General features: G+C 50.8%; 5 protein-coding genes across 5 annotated transcripts; 4 read left to right on the top strand and 1 right to left on the bottom strand.

The window, feature by feature from the left end:
- Positions 1–304: 304 nt before the first annotated feature.
- On the top strand, positions 305–2,432 carry CCMA1212_006454 (uncharacterized protein; the record flags this gene model as incomplete). The annotated part of the gene is made up of 2 exons (XM_073703675.1): positions 305–788; positions 868–2,432. 2 exons carry the CDS (start codon positions 305–307, stop codon positions 2,430–2,432), a joined length of 2,049 nt encoding a protein of 682 aa, XP_073557950.1.
- A 1,235-nt stretch (positions 2,433–3,667) lies between these two features.
- CCMA1212_006453 (uncharacterized protein) lies at positions 3,668–8,005 on the top strand (the record flags this gene model as incomplete). Its single annotated transcript, XM_073703674.1, has 7 exons — positions 3,668–3,814; positions 3,867–3,940; positions 3,982–4,288; positions 4,348–4,665; positions 4,719–4,896; positions 4,947–4,973; positions 5,025–8,005. The coding sequence occupies 7 exons, from the start codon at positions 3,668–3,670 to the stop codon at positions 8,003–8,005; spliced, it is 4,032 nt and encodes a 1,343-aa protein (XP_073557955.1).
- Positions 8,006–8,705: 700 nt separating this feature from the next.
- Positions 8,706–9,502, top strand: CCMA1212_006452 (Methyltransferase-like protein 13; the record flags this gene model as incomplete). The annotated part of the gene is made up of 3 exons (XM_073703673.1): positions 8,706–8,900; positions 8,962–9,228; positions 9,293–9,502. The coding sequence occupies 3 exons, from the start codon at positions 8,706–8,708 to the stop codon at positions 9,500–9,502; spliced, it is 672 nt and encodes a 223-aa protein (XP_073557956.1).
- Positions 9,503–10,097: 595 nt separating this feature from the next.
- CCMA1212_006451 (uncharacterized protein) lies at positions 10,098–13,882 on the bottom strand (the record flags this gene model as incomplete). Its single annotated transcript, XM_073703672.1, has 4 exons — positions 10,098–12,751; positions 12,804–13,029; positions 13,075–13,206; positions 13,277–13,882. 4 exons carry the CDS (start codon positions 13,880–13,882, stop codon positions 10,098–10,100), a joined length of 3,618 nt encoding a protein of 1,205 aa, XP_073557953.1.
- A 2,196-nt stretch (positions 13,883–16,078) lies between these two features.
- Positions 16,079–17,031, top strand: CCMA1212_006450 (uncharacterized protein; the record flags this gene model as incomplete). The annotated part of the gene is given in 3 exon segments (XM_073703671.1): positions 16,079–16,543; positions 16,555–16,794; positions 16,819–17,031. 3 exon segments carry the CDS (start codon positions 16,079–16,081, stop codon positions 17,029–17,031), a joined length of 918 nt encoding a protein of 305 aa, XP_073557954.1.
- Positions 17,032–19,666: the final 2,635 nt, after the last annotated feature.

Raw genomic sequence — 19,666 nt, 5'->3', positions numbered from 1 at the left:
GCCTTGCTTTTCCTCTTTGTCGCTCTGTTCAACTTTTAACATAGGAAGCCTATACAGCATGCTTTTGTACTGGAGAAATCGATCACGCTTCTGATCACATGCCCGACCAGGGGGGGCGTACCCTGACCCTGTCCAGCAGCAACGGTGATGCATTGACAATTTGACCTGATACGAGACCCCCGGTTCTGACCATGACTCTCAGATTCCTGAAAACACTCACGATACGACCTCAGAGCGGCCACCTTTGACAGTGGCATAACTCCAAACTCCGCCCACGACACATTGAGCATACCTCGCAATATCCATGGACCAGCTGCCGGAAGATGGAGAACCGGTGTTCAGAAAGACACTCTACCCGTCGAAAGACGACCTCTGTGACGCCTGTCGCCGCATCTCAATTCCGGCACTGACCGCCGAACTCGCTTCTCCCCCGAGTTTCTGGAGAGAGATGGAATTAGAGGACATCATGCCCATAACCTCAAAATACGGCATGCGTCTTTCTGAGAACGCTCTGGACTTCACCAAGAGAGCCAAAACATGCGCCATGTGTTGGCTCATTGCGAACGCCTTTGCAATGCAGTATCAAACCCTTCAGGGCATTGCTGAAAGGCCAATCTTTCTCAGCCCGTGGTGGACGTATGGGACCGCTACACCAATGTCTTCGAATCCTGTGGAGGACCAAGTTCCGCTGATGGGAATGCTGATTTGGATGCCTGTTGATGAGCATCCGCATGCTACTCCGCGGGATGGTTATGTCCCTTGCACGCTGCGGTTCTACACTGATGACGGTACGGTTCACTTCAAGATACACTGAGCATTGGCTACTCCTGCAGGCACAACGGCATTTTAACATCATCAGTCATGTAGAGAGCCCTCATACATTCCAGCGTATAGTCGGCAGAGTGCCGGTTCCCTCCACTGGGAGTCCGCAAGCACTTGCTCGTCTGCGGCATCAACTCAGCACATGCCGGGAGAACCACACAAAGTGCCGGCAAACAGTCGCAGGTCCTCCATTTAAAAAAGAAGAAGAGCCAATCCGCCCAACACGCGTCATCGATCTCGGGTCAACGAATAGCAGTGAGCAAGACCATCGACCCGTTCGTCTGCTCAGTACAGACGGCTCTCGCGGCCATTATGTCGTCTTTAGTTACCGCTCTGCGGTCCTTGAGAATCCATTTTGCACAACCCGCGCGAACCTTGAAGATCATCTGCAGAGTATTCCCTGGACCAAGTTTCCTAAGACGCTGCAGCAGGCAATGGAAATGACCAAGAGCCTCGGGTTTCGGTATTTCTGGATTGACTTGCTCTGCGTGGTGCAGGATGACCCCGAGGAAAGACTCCACGAGTCAACAAGACTGGGCAACGTGATCGAGGGTGCAGCCCTTGTCATTGCGGACTCAAGCGGATGGAGTTTGGATGAGGGCCTCTTTAATACCCCCAGCAACTATACATCTTCGACTCTCACCCGGATCCCCTATCACGACGCGGATGGGATTGCTGATGGCACAGCGCTGTATGTTGACTGCGTGGACCACAATATCATGAGCGATCCAGATGAGACAGACAGCACATTTTCTGGAAGGGCCTGGGTCACGCAGGAGTTTTTCATGGCGCGACGCATCGCCTTCTTCACCCATTCTGGTACCGTCTGGTCATGCCGGACAGTTCGTATAGGGCCCAACGGAGTCCAGGACAATCCAACGAGGAATCTAGAGAACCGAAAGTGGTTCGACATCATCCAACACCATGTGCTTACCGAGCTGAAGCATCCCGAGGACCGGCTCCAGTCATTAGAAAGCATTAGAACAGCAATACGAAAGCGAGACGGTGGGACGCCATACAGACACGGCATGTTTGAGAAGGAATTGCAGACGCAGCTTATGTGGCGAGTCGTCAAAGGCCGGGCACGAAAAGCTGAGAATCCGGCCGCCGTCCCATCATGGTCGTGGGCCTCAAGCATGGCGGAGATTCAGTTCTTCGAGTATCCCGCAGACCCAGCGCCTTTATCCATCATCATACAGTGGGAAAGCTGCGGCAATATGTCGTTCAAGGGGGATGCGATATCAGTGCCGGCAGCGAAGTTGCGGAAGCTGAAGAAATCTTCCTGGTGGCAGAAGATGAAGGTGGTTCCCGAACCGATGGCAGAGCCTGATGACGCGAACTGGGAGAATACACTTCGGTTTGATGAGATTGAGCCTCCTGGGAAATTTGCAGGGGCACTATTTGGACTTTTGCTGTGTACCAAGGAGATGAAATGGCCGGCTGACCGGTTATCATTGAACGAGTACTTTATCGTCTTGAGGAGGATATCCAAATGGAACCAGACGTATGAGAGAGTCGGAGCGGGAATGTCGTGCAGTCATGGGCGGCTTATGGATAATCTGTCGACATGGTCCTCGGAGTGTAAAGTGAGGAGTATTCGGATTGTGTAATCCAAACGTATCGTTCAATGTGTCTTCAGCGCTTCGATATTACACAGTTGTCGCCATCTCTTCCATCTTGATTCATCCCAAAGATGTTGATGCTGTGAACTTCCTCAGAGTCGAGTACCGCTGCCGGCCTGAAGGGTCGCCAGTAAGCTCTATCGCAAGCAGAGGAGGATGCAACCGTTCATATACCACGGGATTAGCGCGCTTACCAACCAGATCCACGGTAACAAGACTGGATAGTACGTAGTTCTGGAGCATCAAGCACACTTCGCAAAGCGTAACGCTGGAAGAAGGCGGGCTGGATACTCTCTCCAGAAATAGGGCGCTTAAACAATGGGTACATCCATCCGGAACCCCTGTAGCACAACATAAGACGAGTCGCGGGAATACTGCGCCGGTTGCGCAACATTCCGTCTTCAAAGCGAGAATCGACGATAAGCAGTGCTTATTACAGTATATTGCAATAGCTTGTGGTCGAAGCGCACATCGACCGACCGGTATTGTGATGCCGCCGCACTAGAGGGTCCCGAGAGGTAGGCGTGCAACGTCTTGGCACCCAAAGCATCTCTATCTGGTTTCACGACCGCAAGCAGTATCGGCTTCGTCGGACGCCTCGAGCCATTGTTGAAGGTCTTCAGTTGCCCTTCTTTCATGTTTCCCCTTCTTTGCTAAGTACCCCGATGGTCTTCACAATGATGGCTCTCTATCAACAAGCTCTAATAAAAGCAACTGCAACTCGTGAACTATCATCCCACCAACGCACGGCAGGGGGGCCGATCTAACTAGACCAATGAGAAACTGACCGGAACAAGGCGGCAATGGCGGAGTTTGAAGGCGGCAACCAGCGGTTCATCATCTACTCCTATTCGCTGAAGCTGAAACATCTTTTGGTTGCCCTAACACAGCAAGGCCGTTTATGCGGCTGCCTCACGACCAACAAGACGTAGTATCCCCTTGAAGATTCCGTGGGATATCCCCGCATTGGAGGCAGTGCCAAATCTGCCCAGCAGGATTTCGAGGTATCAGCCTCATGTTGATTTATCCAGTAAATACTGGCCCTTTCCGCCTTTTAAAAGGGAATGCCCTCTCGAATTAGTTGACTCTAGCCCCGTCTTCTAGATGAACCCTACCTATTTCCCATGCAGTCTCATACCAGCACCCATCAGTCAAGGTTTCTGTGGTACTTCCACCCACTGCCGCCTTGGCTGACTGACACTGACAAACCTTTGGTGAGCAGTATGAGCCTACTGCAAATTGGCTCTATACTCGTTCAAGCTGCTATTACGGGTTTTGTGGTGTTGTCGCTTTGGTTATATGCTAGCAGAAAGCCTTCACTAGGCTTGAAACAAAGGTCCCTCGACTTGCAAGGCAAATCTTCTCATACGGTTTGTAGGCATTGATGTTACATAGAATAACAGTATAATAACCTCTTCATAGCGACGTGCCAGACAGCCTCTCGAGATTCTGTATCCCGGTCTTAGCAGTAGTGCTGGTGACAAGGCCGAGTTTGAGTAGGAGGCACATTGTATCTGAAAATATACTGGTCTAACAGAGCCAGCAGATGCACCATTATTGCTGTACACGGTCTCGGATCCGATGTTGACTGGTCGTGGACATGGAAGGACGACGAGAAATGCGTCAACTGGCTGAAAGACCTCGATATGTTACCTGCAAAGGTACCAAAATCGAGGATAATCGCATACAACTATGAGTCGAAATGGGATGCTGATGCCCCGAAGACGCGGTTGCAGCTGTGCGGAGAGGAGCTCATCCACAGCATACACTCGCTGCAAAGAAACGATCCCAGTCGACCAATTGTCCTCATCGGCCACAGCTTGGGTGGAAATGTCATTGTGAACGTAGGCGCAGTATACAATGGCTTGCCGCACCCAATGTTCAAGCTAATCCATGTTGTTAGGGCCTGCTCTATGCTAATTCTGAGGACACGTTCAAGTACCTCCTCAAAGCAACCGTCGGTCTCGTCTTCCTGGGTACACCTTTCAGAGGGACAAAGTGGCAACCCTTTCTTGAATCCCTGGTGAAGCTCAAGGCTTTCGCTGGCTCACATAACGGAATCCCCAGGGAGCTCGGCTTTGACGAACCCATATTGCTAGACAAGCTCCATGGGTTCTGCCGATTGCTCAATAAGCTCTCGATACCTGCTTCTTGCTTCAGCGAGCTCTACGAAACAGACTATGGGCGGCGGTATGGAGTCGAGGGAGTCATCAAAGGAATGGTGAGTTGTGACATGACAGTATTCAGAGAAGAGAGGACGATACTGAGACTCAGAAGGTCGTGCCGGAAGCGTCTGCCTGCATCCCCGGCATCGAAAGACATGCGCTTCAAACTGATCACTTGAAGATTAACAAGTATTGCGGCCCTACAGATCGTTCCTTTTTGACAGTATCTACAACAATATCCGAAATGTACGCTAACGCGAAGGACATTATTCGTCGTCGGCAGGCTCGTGAGTGCCTTTTTCTGACGGCTTGGCTTATTGCTGACTGATCTTTGTAGCAAGGGATATTATCACCGACCGTTCACGTAGGTTCCCATTCAATCTATTCACAACTACATTGCTGACAACTTGCCCAGATGTGTTGGAGCAGAAGCCGGAAGCCGAAGCCTGCCTACGCGACCTCTTCCTAACGGATCCACGAGATGACAGGATTGCGCTCAAAAGAAAGAAAGGAGATCGCGCCCAGGGTACCTGCGAGTGGATCATTGGCACAGAAGAGATTACTGCTTGGCTAGGCTCTGGACAAAAAGTGCGCTCAGAGGGCCAGACAAACAACATTCTGTGGCTTCACGGTCATCCAGGAACAGGAAAATCCACCATGGCTATATTTCTCACTGAAGAGCTGCCCAAAACCTTCTCAGAGACCGATGGGAAGACACTGGCATACTTCTTCTGCGACTCCAACTTCGATAAGCAAAGAAGCGCCGTCTCAATCGTTCGAGGGCTTCTCCTTCAACTTATTCAGCAGCATCCACAACTGCTCGACTACCTTATGCCGAGATATCGTGAGCGTGGAGCAAAGCTCTTCGACTCATTCGATGCTCTCTGGGAGATTTTCATGACTGCTGCGGCGGATCAAAGCACGGGCCATAAATACTGCATCATCGACGCCCTCGACGAATGTGACCACGAGTCACAAGAGGTTCTATTGCGACAGCTTCAAGATACCTTTGATGGGAACCAAGACACGAATCTTCGCATCCTGATTACTAGTCGACCATACCCCGAGATTCAGGAATACCTTGGCCAATTTCCAAACACAGACTTGGCAACTTTTTCCAACGCAAAACAAGATCTTGAGCTGTGCATCGAGGAAAAGCTAGCGAGGCTGTCTCAAAGAAAACACTACGCGCAGAAGTTGAAGGATCAAATCAGTGCTCTTCTCAGGCACAAAGCGGAAGGCACATTTCTTTGGGTCGGATTGGCATGCAAAGAATTGGAAAACGTCCCTTCCAAGGATGCTCTGAAGCTTCTCCAAGATATGCCCAAGGGTCTCCATTCTCTTTACCAGCGGCTTTTGGATACGGCACTCGCACAAAGCGCCGAACCGAACATTATAAAACGCATCCTGAGTTTTGTTGTTGTAGCCCTTCGGCCGCTGAGTGTGGATGAGCTTGCAACGAGCTGTGAATTACACCAAGACGAAACAGATATGGAGACCAGGCTTCAGTTCACACGCGAGCACGTCGCCTCCTGTCGCCTCATGGTGAAGATCCAGGACGACAAAATACTTTTACTTCATCAGTCTGTGAAGGACTATCTCACCGGATCCGGTTCTGGCTATTACATCGACACACTCGTTGCGAATGCCGACATGGCTTGTCGTTGTGTGGATCTTCTGATTGATGATTTCCAGCATGTCATAGATCCGTATGACGATATTGTTTCCTACGCGATACGCAGTTGGTTCATACATGCAAGAAATGCGCAGTCAAGGTGTGAAGTGCGAGAACGGCAAAAGGAATTCTTCAAACTCGAGTCCCGATGTCGAGACCGGTGGCTGTGGAGGATTCAGTCAACGGACCCTGAGTTTATGCCACAGGAGCCGTCTGTTCTGCACGTTGCTGGGTTCTGGGGTATACCTGGCCTGGTCGATTATGTTGCCAATCAACATTCTTCACAATTCGAGCAGATGATGTCTGCACTTAGCAGCGGAGTAACACCGATGGATCTTGCCATCTACTCTGGACATACGGAAACTGTTATCAGATTTCTTCAGTTGGGAGCCACGGTGACACAGAAGTCAGCCACACTTGCAGTTGACAAGCGGACTGCCCGCAAAGAAATGCTGCAACTACTCTTTGACTTGAAAGGAACCGAGCTTGTCATCTCCGAACATACAGTCACATATGCGGCTGCTCACCAAGCACACGGCGACGAATTCATTGAGTTACTTCTGAAGGAGCGAGGGCATGAGATTCGCGTTACTGAGCGGATTCTAGACGCTGCGGTTTCGAACTCGTGGAAACACAACGAAATTGTGACCATGCTCATCGGACACCTAGACGCTACAGTCGCCATTGGAGACAAAATTGTATCCGGTATTGCTCAGAGATGCAGTGGGAAAGTTATGTCACTACTGCTTGATCATCAAGGGGACCAGATCCGCATTGACGAGTCAACGGCACGCGCTGCGGCTAAGAATGCATCGCATGGCGAAGAAGTCATGGCATTGCTACTCAAGAGGCGAGGTGTTGGGATTACGATTACCGAAGAGGTCGTAGTCAATGCAGCACGAAACAAACATGGTCATAAACTGCTCGCACTGCTTCTCAAAGAGCGAGGACACGAGATCGTCATCACACACGACATTGTGAAAGCAGCAGCAAGCGGCCATGGCGAACACAGTCTGGCGTTACTTCTCAAAGAACGAGGGAACGAAATCATCATAAACGACGACATTGTGAAAGCCGCAGCAAGGTACAACGACGAAAATGCAATGGCACTTCTCTTAAATCGATGGGGAAGCGACATCGTTATCACAGAAGAGATCATAAAACTTGCTGCTGGCGAGAATGCCGCCCATGGATATGAAGTAACAAACTTGCTTCTTAAAGAGCGAGGTGACGAGTTCAAAATTACCGAGGAGATCGTCAAGGCTGCAATCCTATCTTGTGACAGGAAGGAAACTGTCTTGGAATTGCTTCTGGATCGGCGAGGAGACAGAATTGCGATTACGGAAGAGATACTGACCTTTGCAGTGACAAACAGGTCTGATAAAGCAGTCAGAATACTTCTAGAGCGGCGAGGACACGAGATTACCATTACCGAAGAGTTGGTCAAACTGGCAATGAAACAACTTCGCGGCGATAAGATACTGGCGGTGCTTCTCGAGTGGCGGAGCGAGATTGCAATAACAGAAGGACTTATGATGGCCGCAGTAGATGGCATTTATGGTATGGAGAACATCTCCGTGCTTCTCGAGAAGCGTGGCAGTGAGATTACTATAACAGATGAGATCATGGAGGCTGCAAGGAAATGTTTTCGTGGGGAAAGAGTAACTGAAATAATTCTCGACTGGCTGGGTGAGGACAAGGCAAAAAGATTCAGAGTGTAATAATATAACCATAGAGCGATATTAGAAGGAATACATGAAAATCAAAAGTGTATTATCAAAATAGGAGCTTGGAAAGTTATCTGGTGTTTGTTCTTTTCTTGCGCCGCTTTTATAATTGCGAATGCTTTATGCTACTGCAGTCGTGTTGGTTTTAAACAGGTCATCCGGTGTATAGAGACAGGTAGTATCTATTCTAGGGCCGCATCCTGCCCTATGCTGCTGAGATGTTTTTCTAGAAGCCACCGGCGTATAACAGTTTTGCTAACAGTCTACGTTGATGTACAAGTGACGTCGGGTCGCCTACTACTGCAGAGGCGAAGCTGCCGACCACAACAGATACGGTCCAGCAAATCACGGATCGAATTACCAAGTGACCATATAAAGTTTGGAATAACCAGAAACCAGGTTGGTAGGCCATAGTAAATAGAAGGTTTGTCGATGACCCAGCGTTGAGCTTCGGCAAGGAGCTCTAGCTGTCGGAATGTTCGCTTTCGTTTTAGACCGGCTTTTCCTCATAAGATCGTCTTTTCAAGCCATTGATCAGCCTCTCTTCGGTAGTTAGGTCACGTGGAATGTCTGGGACCGGGGGAAAAAGTTAAGAGGCGGCCCCGCCATCAACTCCATGGAAATAGAATGTAGGTGCTAGAGAAGACAAGAGAAAGAGTTTCTGCGACATCAATTGCGCCTTTCCGCCTTCAAAATGCCCTCTCACCGGGATAAAGAACTCTCTACCGAAACGTATTGGAACAAACACTACACGGGGCCCGAAAAAGACCACGAGTGGTTCCGCTCCTACAATGACTTAGTACCGTTCTTCAACAACAACCTCTTCAACCAAGAAGGCTTGCAGGCAAAAGACCACCCCAAGGTCCTACACCTCGGTTCTGGACGGAGTGTTTGTGATTACCATCCCTCACAATAACCCGCCATTCAGTTGCTGACTCTACCTTTTCCAGGAAATTCCGGAACAACTGGCGTTAGCCGGCTACGACCAGCAGCTATGTATCGATTTCTCCGAAGAGGCCTATAACCAAATGTCCAAGAAGCACGAGAACATCAAGGGAATAGAATGGAGAAAGTCAGACGTACGCTATATGGAGGACATACCTGACAAGTCCATTGACGTCGCGTTTGACAAGGGGACATTTGATGCCCTGATATACGGCGACCCTTGGAAACCTGAGGACCAAGTTAAGGATGATACGAGCAGGTACATGAAACAGGTAGGGCCTTTCCCTCGAGCTACCTTAAATTCTGTAAACTTGATCCGTCTAACAGTTGATCAAGCTCCACCGAGTGCTGAAGGATGATGGAGTATTTCTCTATGTGACTTTTAGGCAACGCCATTTCATAGAACAGCTGCTGAACCCGGAAGACTTGGGCTTGTGGGACCTTCAAATGACGGCCCTGGTAGGCAACGACGGATCCTTTGGGTACTTTGGATGGATCATCAGGAAAAAGGGCGCACCTCCTCGAGCGCAGGCCGAAGCTTCATAGCCAGAAAGCCTTGATCCCTAGTCGCAAAGTCGTCACATCGATAACGCATTTGCAATCTCTCACCAGGCTACTTGGAGACTCCAGAAGCTTCTTCAATTGCTCCCTACGCTTCTTCGGGGTCTCTGGCTGCCGTACAGCTAGGAGCGCACTTCGACTCATGCAGCATTTTACAAACGCAGCAGTCTGGTAGCATATCATATGGGAAGAATACGCCATCGGATCTCGACATTCTGGACAACAAGCCATTTGATCGTATTGCAGCGTCTCTCTGGATGATTGGCATGGCGGTGGCTTAGGAGTGCTCGCGTGGCCTCTTGTTATGCTTAACGGCTATCACGGTACTCATGACGAATTGACGAATACCAGGCTACTCTGCCGGTTTGCCGCATTGGGTTCCTTTGTGCGTCATGGCCTGTCATTACACTTAGCCACCACGAGGTCTCGTTTCACATCTGTTCCTTCCAGACTTAGAAGACAGCATGGCATCCCCATAGAAGTATATCTTGTCTGACACGGAAGCTGCTACAACGAGGAAAGGTCTCTGCTATAGGACAACTCAGATACTACAACCAACCGATACAAAACATGTTGCAACTCAAAACAAGTATTCTGTTGATACAGCAAGAGGAAGCAGAGAACAAAGCTGCTTTAGCATCGTCTCTTGTGCATCCTCCGTCTCTTGAACTCTCACATCCTTCGTCAAGAACGGCTTGCCAGTCTCTCTGTCGACGCCCACTGCACATGACACATCAGCCGAGCCGTCGACAATGAGTGTCTTACACAGCGCAATTTCCCCCTTTCGAATGGCTGTACAGAGGGGCGAATAGCCAGGATCATCATTCAAGCCGGTGGCGTCAACTTTACCCGTAGACAGCATCGCCCTGACAGTCTCGGCAGCCTCGACATCGCCAGTGATGCGGTGGAAGATGAAGTCGCCAAGCGGGGCGTCATTCACGTTGTTCCTGAGGTTGACTCCTTCGGGCCAGTGTTGGATAAGGATCATGAGAATTTCCCTATTGCCCCTTCTGGCGGCTTGGTGGAACACGGTGTGTCCGTGTTGATTGACGTGCCGCAAATGAGGCTCGATCCCGGGCTGTTGACACAGAAAGCGAACAATCTCCACGTGCCCTTCATACGCAGCCTCGCCGATTGACTGATGCGTTGAGAGGCCCCCTCGCCAGTCACTCATTTTGGAACGGTCTCCCACTATGATTGCTCTTCTCAACTCCGGATCACGCTCAGATACCTCGAAGAGCTTCTTGACGAGTACGAGACATCCATTACGGGCCGCCTGGCAGAGGATCTCATTGCCGTCCTCAAGGAGGTCTTCACGCAGGGCTCTGATCAGGTAATCGAATATGTCTTCCCATTCCTTTGCGGCATTGCCCTTGAGCCTGTCAGACTTTGTCCAGCCCAGCACGACTTCATAGAAGAACTCCGTGCAGCACAAGATGGATCCGAGACTCTTGTCTTTCAGAAGCTGCTCGATTGTAGAGATGCCATCTCTCTTGATTAAGTGCGCGACAGCAACCCAGACTGAATCGTGCAAGAAGTCGGGACTCTGAAGATTGCATTTGAGTAGGTCGGCCATGTACGCTGCCGGACCAAGAATGGCCGCCACAACGAGAGGGTCAAGGTGAGTTGTGACTTCGGGGAAATTGAACTCGGTCCTGCGCGAGTTTCTCGGCCTTTTCCACTGCTCAACCCAGTTCTCCAGGCGCTGGGAGCCTTTGCTGCACAACGCGATGAAGTCAGCTGGACTTGGCCAGAAGTCCTGGGACGCATCAGGAAAGTGAGTCGTCCAGCCGCCGGCAGCATAAGTAAAGAATCTGCCAAGCCCTAGCTCAAACGGATCAAATTCCTGGCGCAGCTCCGTCGGAGCCTCGTCGTCATCGAGAATGCCTCCGATGGCGAAGAAATCGGCATCGAGAGACCCATCAGTGATGGCTGAATAGAGATCAATCTCCCCGCATTCGTTAAACAGGAGATATTGAATGCAGCGTTTGAGTAGGTAGCCGTTGAGTTCTCCCTTGCGTTGGACGGCCTGATTCTTCCAACCTGGTTTTCCGACCAAACTCCAGCTTGACGGAGGAGCCTGCAATATTAGCTCTTTCAGAGATTGGTGGACAAGGCGCAGCTGGGCATGTTTCTCGTCTTTCACGGTCGTGATACTAATAAAGGGCCGGACAAGGTCAAGGAGGTTCACCGATTGCGCATACTCTTCCAGCTCGACCATCGTCGTAGGGCCTTCATCGTCCGTCTCGATGAAGACCGCGTAAGCAAGCTCGTCGGATGACAGAGGACGCCGGGCCACTGCAAGCGTCTCCAAGGCCCGCCGGAGATGTTCCTCGTTTTCTGGCAATCCTGAACAAAGCTTCTCGAACAACCTCCAATACAGCTCCGCGAGGCCTCTCGACGACGGGAGCCGCTTCAATGCAGTCTCGAGACCCTTTTCGTTCTGTATGCGAAGTTTCCCGATGTATTCCAGAGAGATTCGTAGCCAGATGGCGGAGCCGTCAGCCCTTTCAGCAAGTTCGTCCACCAGTTTCTCGCGAGTCTGTTCCGGAATGTAGAGCTGGCTCGCAAGATAATTCGCGATGATACGATCTCTTTCTTGGGAGAACCCTACCCCTAGCTCAATTCTGCTGGCTCCGGATGGTAAGGCCTTCTCAACGTCGTCATCATATCTGGACGAGATGAAGACTTTCAGCCGAGCCTCGCGCTCCAGAAGCTCGCGGAAGAGGGAAAGGATCTGCTTTTGGGCATGAGACTCGCATTCGTCCAAGCCGTCCAGCACAACAAATATGCATTGCTTCGATGAAGAAAGGGCATCAAAGAGAAATTCACGCAGCTTTTCGTCGGATTGCGTCGGATTCACTTGGCTTCGCGACTCCGCCTTCTTATACCAGCTCGAGAAGCGGGTCTTCAGATCGGGCTTCCTTTTCAGAAGCTGCCATATGAGGCTGCGATAGATATTCCCAAGCTTCGTAGTTTCTTGATCATCTTTGCAGTAGTAAGAGCAAACAAGCTGCCCCTGTGACAGCGTGTCTACCACATAAGCAGTGGTTATCGTCTTACCGCAACCCATGTCTCCGAATAAGGCCAAGAGGCTCGAGTCCCGAGAGTTCAGTCTCCAGTAGGCGAATCGGTCGTTGGATGTGATCCAGCTGCATGCCTCGTCGGCACGCCTTTTCAATTCATTGTGATATGCGATTTCAAAGTCCCTATGAATGTCGAGGGTATCACGAACTGTTCGAGCCCATCAGACTTGAGATCCGGGCTGTCAAGAGCCGGTACTTACTCAAGGTCTCCACTTGTTCATCTTTAATCTCCTGGACGCTCGCAAAGGTCTCAGACTCTAGCAGCTTCGACAACAGGTCTGCGTGGGAAGTAAATGATGAGATGATTCCCGACAAGTCGGAGTTGAGCCAATCTAGAGCCAGACGTATGACGAATCCGGACTTTTTGAACATGATGATAGTCTTCAAGTAGAATTGCAAGAGGTCTTTGTACACATTGACCAATGCCTAGGAAAGTCAGTGGCGACCTTTTCAAATCCCAGTGTGACTGACATTGTATATATCCAGCAGTCGGCCACGCCCGTTGACAACATCGCTACATCGCTCAATTGCTGGGATGCGTTCAAGAAACGAGCCGATCTGGCTTGACACATTGGCGGCAGCGCCGCAGATAGCAATGACGATCTATATTGATCATGAGCTCTTCGGCATCTGTATATCAGTATTCCAAGTTTCAAGGGACAATCGGACATACCGAATTGACGCCTTTGATCAGGCCAAGTGCAGTCCCTGCAGCCGGGTTCATGCTGGCAAAAGGGCTGATGAAGTCGATGGTGATGCGGAGGCGATCTAGATACGGGCTTACAACATTGAGCCCTTTCCGAAGAAGCGATTGCTCTTGGTGCGTTTGGTCGGCATCTCTAAGCTGGTCGAATAGCTTTCTGATGCTGTCTTCTGTTAGCTGCCCCCTTTGCTCCTCGGTCAATGAAGACCAAGCTTTCCGATGGGCAAATTCTGATACGTCAGAGCTTTCTATATGTGCTCCGTCCTGCGATTCTGTGTTAGGCACTGAAGGTTCGTTTGGCTCCGATTGATCGCTGTTTGAAGCTTCTATGGGGTTTAAAGGTTTGTTTGCTTCGGTATTGCTGCTCTTCGTTTCTTCGAGTATTGAACGTCTGCTCTCCTCCGCAATGCTGCTGTGTACGCGCGCTTGGGTGATGGGCACAGGGGGCGCCGGCGACTTTGGTCGCGAAAATACATCAAACAGTTTCCTTCGGCTGGAGGCCTGAGCTGGCACTGGCTTCAATGACTGTGCTCCATTCTCCGCTTGGCGATGGGAACGATGAGAAAAGAGAGGCATTAGTCGCTGAGTTGAACAAGAGCAGGAGATGGTGTCAAAGCAAGCGCGGGAAAAAAAACTGTAGAGTCAGGACAGGTTGTATGGCGCCCAAGGAGTATACAGGAATGAGTATAGCTTGAATGGAGAGTGAAAATGATCCTCGGCCGCAAATCCGATCTGTGAGCAGTCATTCGGTGGCAGAAGGCGGAGAATCATCAAGACAAACAGGGGTGGGATTCACGGGGTGCATGTCGATTAAGCGCTCGATCCAACGTGGCTACATCCGGGACATGAACGTCAGGATGTTCTCTGATCCATCAGATATCTGAGTATAGTAATACCACTATATCTACCTGGACGAAGTAAACTTATCGAACCCATCTTAGCAGAGCAGAATCATTTCTTAGTATTTTCATATGCAACCTTAACCCACATGTTCTTTGTACGGACGTCCTCATACTTGTACTGCATACCTCAACGCTGTTGGTAAGCCCATGCAGACATGGCTGCGGATTCTCAAACAAGGGAAGCGACGCGCATTGGCTGCACGAATTATCCCAGCGCTTAAGGAACATCCCGCTGTCTAGCCATCTCCTCCAGCTATCTACTCGTGTTGTGGCTTACCTCGGACAGTTGCTGTATCCAAGGGACAGCATGTCTGCTCACCAGCAGCAGGAGATAGGGTCATGCTACGCCAACAGGCGAAAGCAGGGTAGGAAGAGCAGTCGGTCAAAAGCCACAGAACCACAATGTGACTCGTCATCGTGAAGGAGAAGGCATGTCTGCGCACAGGTAGCATTACACTAATGTCCCTTTTCTGAATTCACTGCAGATTCTGTTAGTTAGGTGCTGTAGCTCCATATAGATGGGCAGCACATGTTGTTTCTTTAGGTAGTATCGCAATCATCTCCATAGTTTATTTGACGCGTACACAAAAACAGTTTCAAGTGCTTCGGATACTTGGAATCCGATGCAACGATAGATCTAGGCTTAAGCTTAGTAAAAGAGGCTAAATAGTAAAGGCAATATATATATTCTCCTTCAATTTATAAAAAATATCATATACCTGCAGATATTGCGACAGCGAAAACGCGGCATTGTTGTGCTGTGACCAGCCTCGTTGCTATCCGTCATCCAGGCCGCTACCCGGCAAGCATCTCCAACATCACCGTTTTTTGTATGAGCATCAATGAAACAGGATCAACACATGAATGGATCACAAGCATACCAGTCAACCCAGGGGTATGGTTTGTTCCTTGCCCTTTCGCATGCTAATTGACCAGTAGTAGGTGGCAGATGAGAGAAAAAGACTAGCCTCGACTTCCATCCCAGATATCTCTTCAATTTGTTACACCATTGGCATTAACTTTACTTTACTGTCCGGAGGCGAGGCATTGCCAGTGGACCGTCTCCTTACGGAGTATCCTCATGCGAAAGACAGACAAGTCGCAATTTCAGGGCTTTTCGGACCCCTTATTGTAGTCGTCGAAGCCAAAGTAGTAAGAAGGTAAGATGGGAAGACTTGTGCCGGAGCCTTCGAGTAGGTCTTTGCGAGCACCGACACCTGTCAGAATCCCTCGCAAAACGTCGCATAATGGTGAATAATGGGTATCCTACCGTTTCATTATTCAAGGGGCTGAGCGCGCTCCTCTTTCAAGGGAGAATCGGAGGGCACTCCAAGGGTTCGAAAGCAGAAGTGCGATATTATACAAATATATTTTGCTTTCTTCTTTGTTTCTCCATTTCTGCTTGAGTTGGGATCTGGATCCGACAGAGTTCAATGTCTATGACTGGCTACAATTGCCGCTGAGCTGTAGCTCGAATAGAGAGTCTGCCATCCCTTACCCACCCTTCTCACGACGTTCCACCCCATGGGCATGGCTTTCAGTGGATTGTCAATATCGCTGCCAACAAGGCTAAACTCGCTCGCCTATCATAAGAGACGCTATTCGGCGCAAGATGATCATTGGTGATGTCTAGAAATAAGCCCGCTTGTAAGAACCATGATTCATAGCCAATACGGGCACTTTCCTAAAGCGATCAGAATAGGGGAACTGACAAGATTCACTTCGAACGGTGAAGATGGTTCCTATTGTAGCGGAATTATCTTCGGTAGAGTAGCAGGTTGAGTTTCTCGGGGATTGCGACAACTCTTTGTAATAGGTGATAATGCCTTGAGCTATTTAGGAGGTAAGACCAGAGGCAACCAACGGGTATATGAACAGCTATGCTTGCAAGACCGAAGAACCCAACCGCATCCATCGAAAGTGCAGCACACCATCATCCAGTCACCATGACCTCCCATACCAAAAGGAACATACTACTCCTTCTCTCCCTAACTTCCTTCTTCCAAATCCTAGTACAAGCCCAAATCCTCCAACAATCATGCATCAACACCCCCTGCACCGCCAAACGCATCACGATCTCCAACCCCCCATCAACCTCTGGGACGCCAACCTCGTCACCTCCTTCAACACCTTCCTAAACACCCTCCAAGCCCCAGACGGCACCACAAAAGTCGTAGTCTTCACCAGCAACAACCCTGATTTCTGGGCCTCCACGCTAGACTTTAATCTCTTTACCCAGCTCGGCATTCCGGGACGTAACGGCTCCAGCTTATTAGACACATACTTCGCGAATCTAGATCTCCTCTTGACTACTCCCGTCATCTTCATCGGGGAAGTTAATGGCAGAGCAGGGGTGCAGGAGACGAACACCTCCTAAGAATGGACATGCGCTTCGTCGGCCCAGAAGCAGCCATCGGCGTCCTCCACGTCGGCAGCATCCAACAACTCGTGCGACTCATCGGTCTCAGCCTTGCATCCGAATACTTGCTCGCCGCCGCACAAGTCAGCGCCTCCGAAGCCGCGCGTGTAGGCTGGGTGAATTCCGTGCATCCTAGTGCTGAGGCATCGAGGAAGCATGTCGATGAGGTAGCGGCGAGGATTGCGCTTTAGACGCTGAGGCTTACCAAGGCGAGTATTGCGGAGCAGGCGCCGCCTAGAAGGGCGTTTGAGTATGATTTGAGGAGGTTTAATGGGTTGGCTGGGTTGCCGGTGGTGGCGGCGAATTTGGAGGCTGTTTTGAGGTTGTCGAGGAATGAGTCGAGGGGGTTTGAGGAGGATCTGAATGGTGATATTGTGAGGAAGCTTTATCGGACGGCTAGGTAAGGGTGACGCATTCAGGCGGCATCGATGACACTTCCTGGGCTATTCGTATGGGTGGCTGGGTGGTTCAGAGACATCGGTATCAGCTGCGAGTCCACAGATGGCATGCCTCCGATCATGTACGCATCTTATATAGAACAAGATATGTTCTTAGACAGGCACTCGCATGACAACCCTCTTCCGATCAAATCAGTGGCAGAGGAGAGTTGAAGGGCGTGGACCTTTGGTTGCCGTATACTCTTTGGATAGATACTCGCTGACAGGCGCTATATCCTGATCAATCCAACCAAAACGGATCCAACTCCTGCAACAGATCCAACTCAACATTAATGTAGCTCTTCCACAGATCAACCTCTCTCAGCCACGGCTTCGTCTGCAAGGCAAACGTCACAGCCGTACAATATTTCATCAAATCAACCGCATCCTCTCCCATGACAAGAATCAAATCCCCTCTGCTAATCACCCTGTCCCCAAACTGCTTCTTCAAAACATCGAGCCTCGTCGAAACGGTCAGGTGAATGCTAAACTCGCTCCCCGGCATGTCCTTGTTCACAAACTTCCACTCCCAGGGCCGCCCGACGCTATCGAGGAAGCTGTTGCCCTGCCGGTTCTGCAGCCCGACCATGAGCGGGTAAAAGTGCGGCGCGGACCACAGCCGGAGGAGGGCGAAGCGGGCGTTTTGGTGTTTGCTTGCAAAGGCCTCGGCGTGAGGGAGCAGCTTTGGCCATTTGTCCGGTCCGGCGAAGTTGGGTGGGAATTGGGGGGCGAACCGGTTGTAGAGGTCCTCGTAGCAGATGAAGAGGTCGAGTTTATCGGGACGGTGAGCCTCGGTCATGGCTGTGGCTACGCCGGGGACGATTTCCGGGTCGTTTTGCAGATACGCCGGCGCGATGACTCCCGCGCGATATACTACGATTCGTTAGCCTTGCTTCAGCTGAAGCTCAATAGAGCCGTTGGAGATAGAAGGACGGGGGGGGGACTGACATTTGGCGACAATCGGACGCACGGCAAGGCTCCAGTCAAGAGGATAAACATCCGCAAAGTAGCGCTTGGTTTTCCCAAGATCCTTCCACGGTGTCCAGAACTTGGGGTCGCGGAACTTGTAGCTTGTTCGGCCCCTTCGGTCAGGCAGGGTCTTGCTTCGTTCTCGGAGGTCGAAAATGGCCGAGCTCCTGAGTTTCTCCCACTGCTCTGATTCGAAAAGCCTCATCACTCTCGAGGCTGTCTCTGACTCTGGGAAGAACATGGCCATGGTCACAAAAGCCTGGACCATGTCTTGCACAACGAAGCTATGGGGCCACGGGGCCCTAGGGTCGGTTGAGTATTCGTCGTAGTCTGCCCGAATCTTCAGCCAGCCCATGAGCTCGGCGATGTAAAACACCCAGTCGGTATTCCCAGTATGGGGAGTCTTGAGCATGGAGGCAATCATTTCTTGAACCTGGGAGTACTTTTCCTTGCTTCCCGGCTCTAGGTCGCCGTCGTGAAACGCCTCTTTAAAATCTACCCACGGTAGTTAGCGTCTACACTTTGCAAAGGTTGTCTGGCTGGAAAGGCTTACTAAAGGACCTGTCACGTTCCATGATTTCCAGGCCTTCTGCACTTTCGAGGCGGTCGGCCAGCAACTGGCTCTCGTTAATGGTATCCAGGCCGGTCTGCCTGAGGAGTTTGCGCTGCTCAGCTGAAAGAGTTCCCCCAAGAAGCTGCCGCAAGCCGGTTTCCCATAAGATAGGAAGCGCCCAGATGCTATCCTCGTCTTTATCTGTTGCCTGATCCATCACGGAACTGGGATCGTTGCCCTCACAAATTGCCTGGAGACCCTTTCCGTAATGTCGCGCTTCACTCGGGAGCATGGGAGCCTCCAGGCGACTGATGGCGTTTCTGATCTCTCGGAATGGCACTTGATCCCTGGGGGAGACCAACTCGTCCGGAAACAGAACCTCGTCTTCTGCAACGTTTGCTTTGTTGTAGAAGAGGTACGGGGACGAAGCCAGCTCCCTCGTGGTCCGGCAATTCACTTTCCCATTTTTGACGTCGAACAGGCAGAATTCCACGGCATCGCCTGCGACGGTATCCCAGAGGCTCTCAACCTCTTCGCCGGGGTTGATCTTGCGCGTGCGCATCGTATCCTTTTCTCTCGTCAAGGTCCGTAAAAGCGGTTCCATATGTGAGTACACCTCTCGTGGGTGCGTGATGCGCCACGCCGTGCGAAGTTCCTGTATATTGCCGCCTGGTTAGCATGCTGCATGAAGTTCATGGCTTTCAAGACATGGATCTATAGGAACTTACCGAGATGACAACATTATACATATCTAGCGGTGATTGACCAGGCACAAAGCTCCAGATGAAGACGTCGTAATAGTCATCAAATGAGAAGCGCCATTCCCTCAGGATGTGAGTCATGTAGAAGTAGGCAGGTCCTACTTCTAGCACATTCTGCCATTCGTTCTTGGAGGCTCTGCCGATGCCCGACTTGCTGCGGTAGGTCCAGAGACGCTCGTCAGGGGGTGCTGTTATGACGCGGCCGGTCTTACCGTCGCGCACCAGGACAAGCAGCTCGCCAGTATCCGCATCGTCAGATACTGCAGAAAGCGCCGCGTGACGGGATCGCCGCGCTTCATGTGGCCAACTATGATGTTTC

The sequence above is a fragment of the Trichoderma ghanense genome (genome assembly GCF_004382785.1).
Source record: "Trichoderma ghanense strain CCMA-1212 chromosome Unknown scaffold_7, whole genome shotgun sequence".
In the NCBI taxonomy this organism is placed as follows: domain Eukaryota; kingdom Fungi; phylum Ascomycota; class Sordariomycetes; order Hypocreales; family Hypocreaceae; genus Trichoderma; species Trichoderma ghanense.
This window is presented reverse-complemented; position numbering and strand designations above follow the sequence as displayed.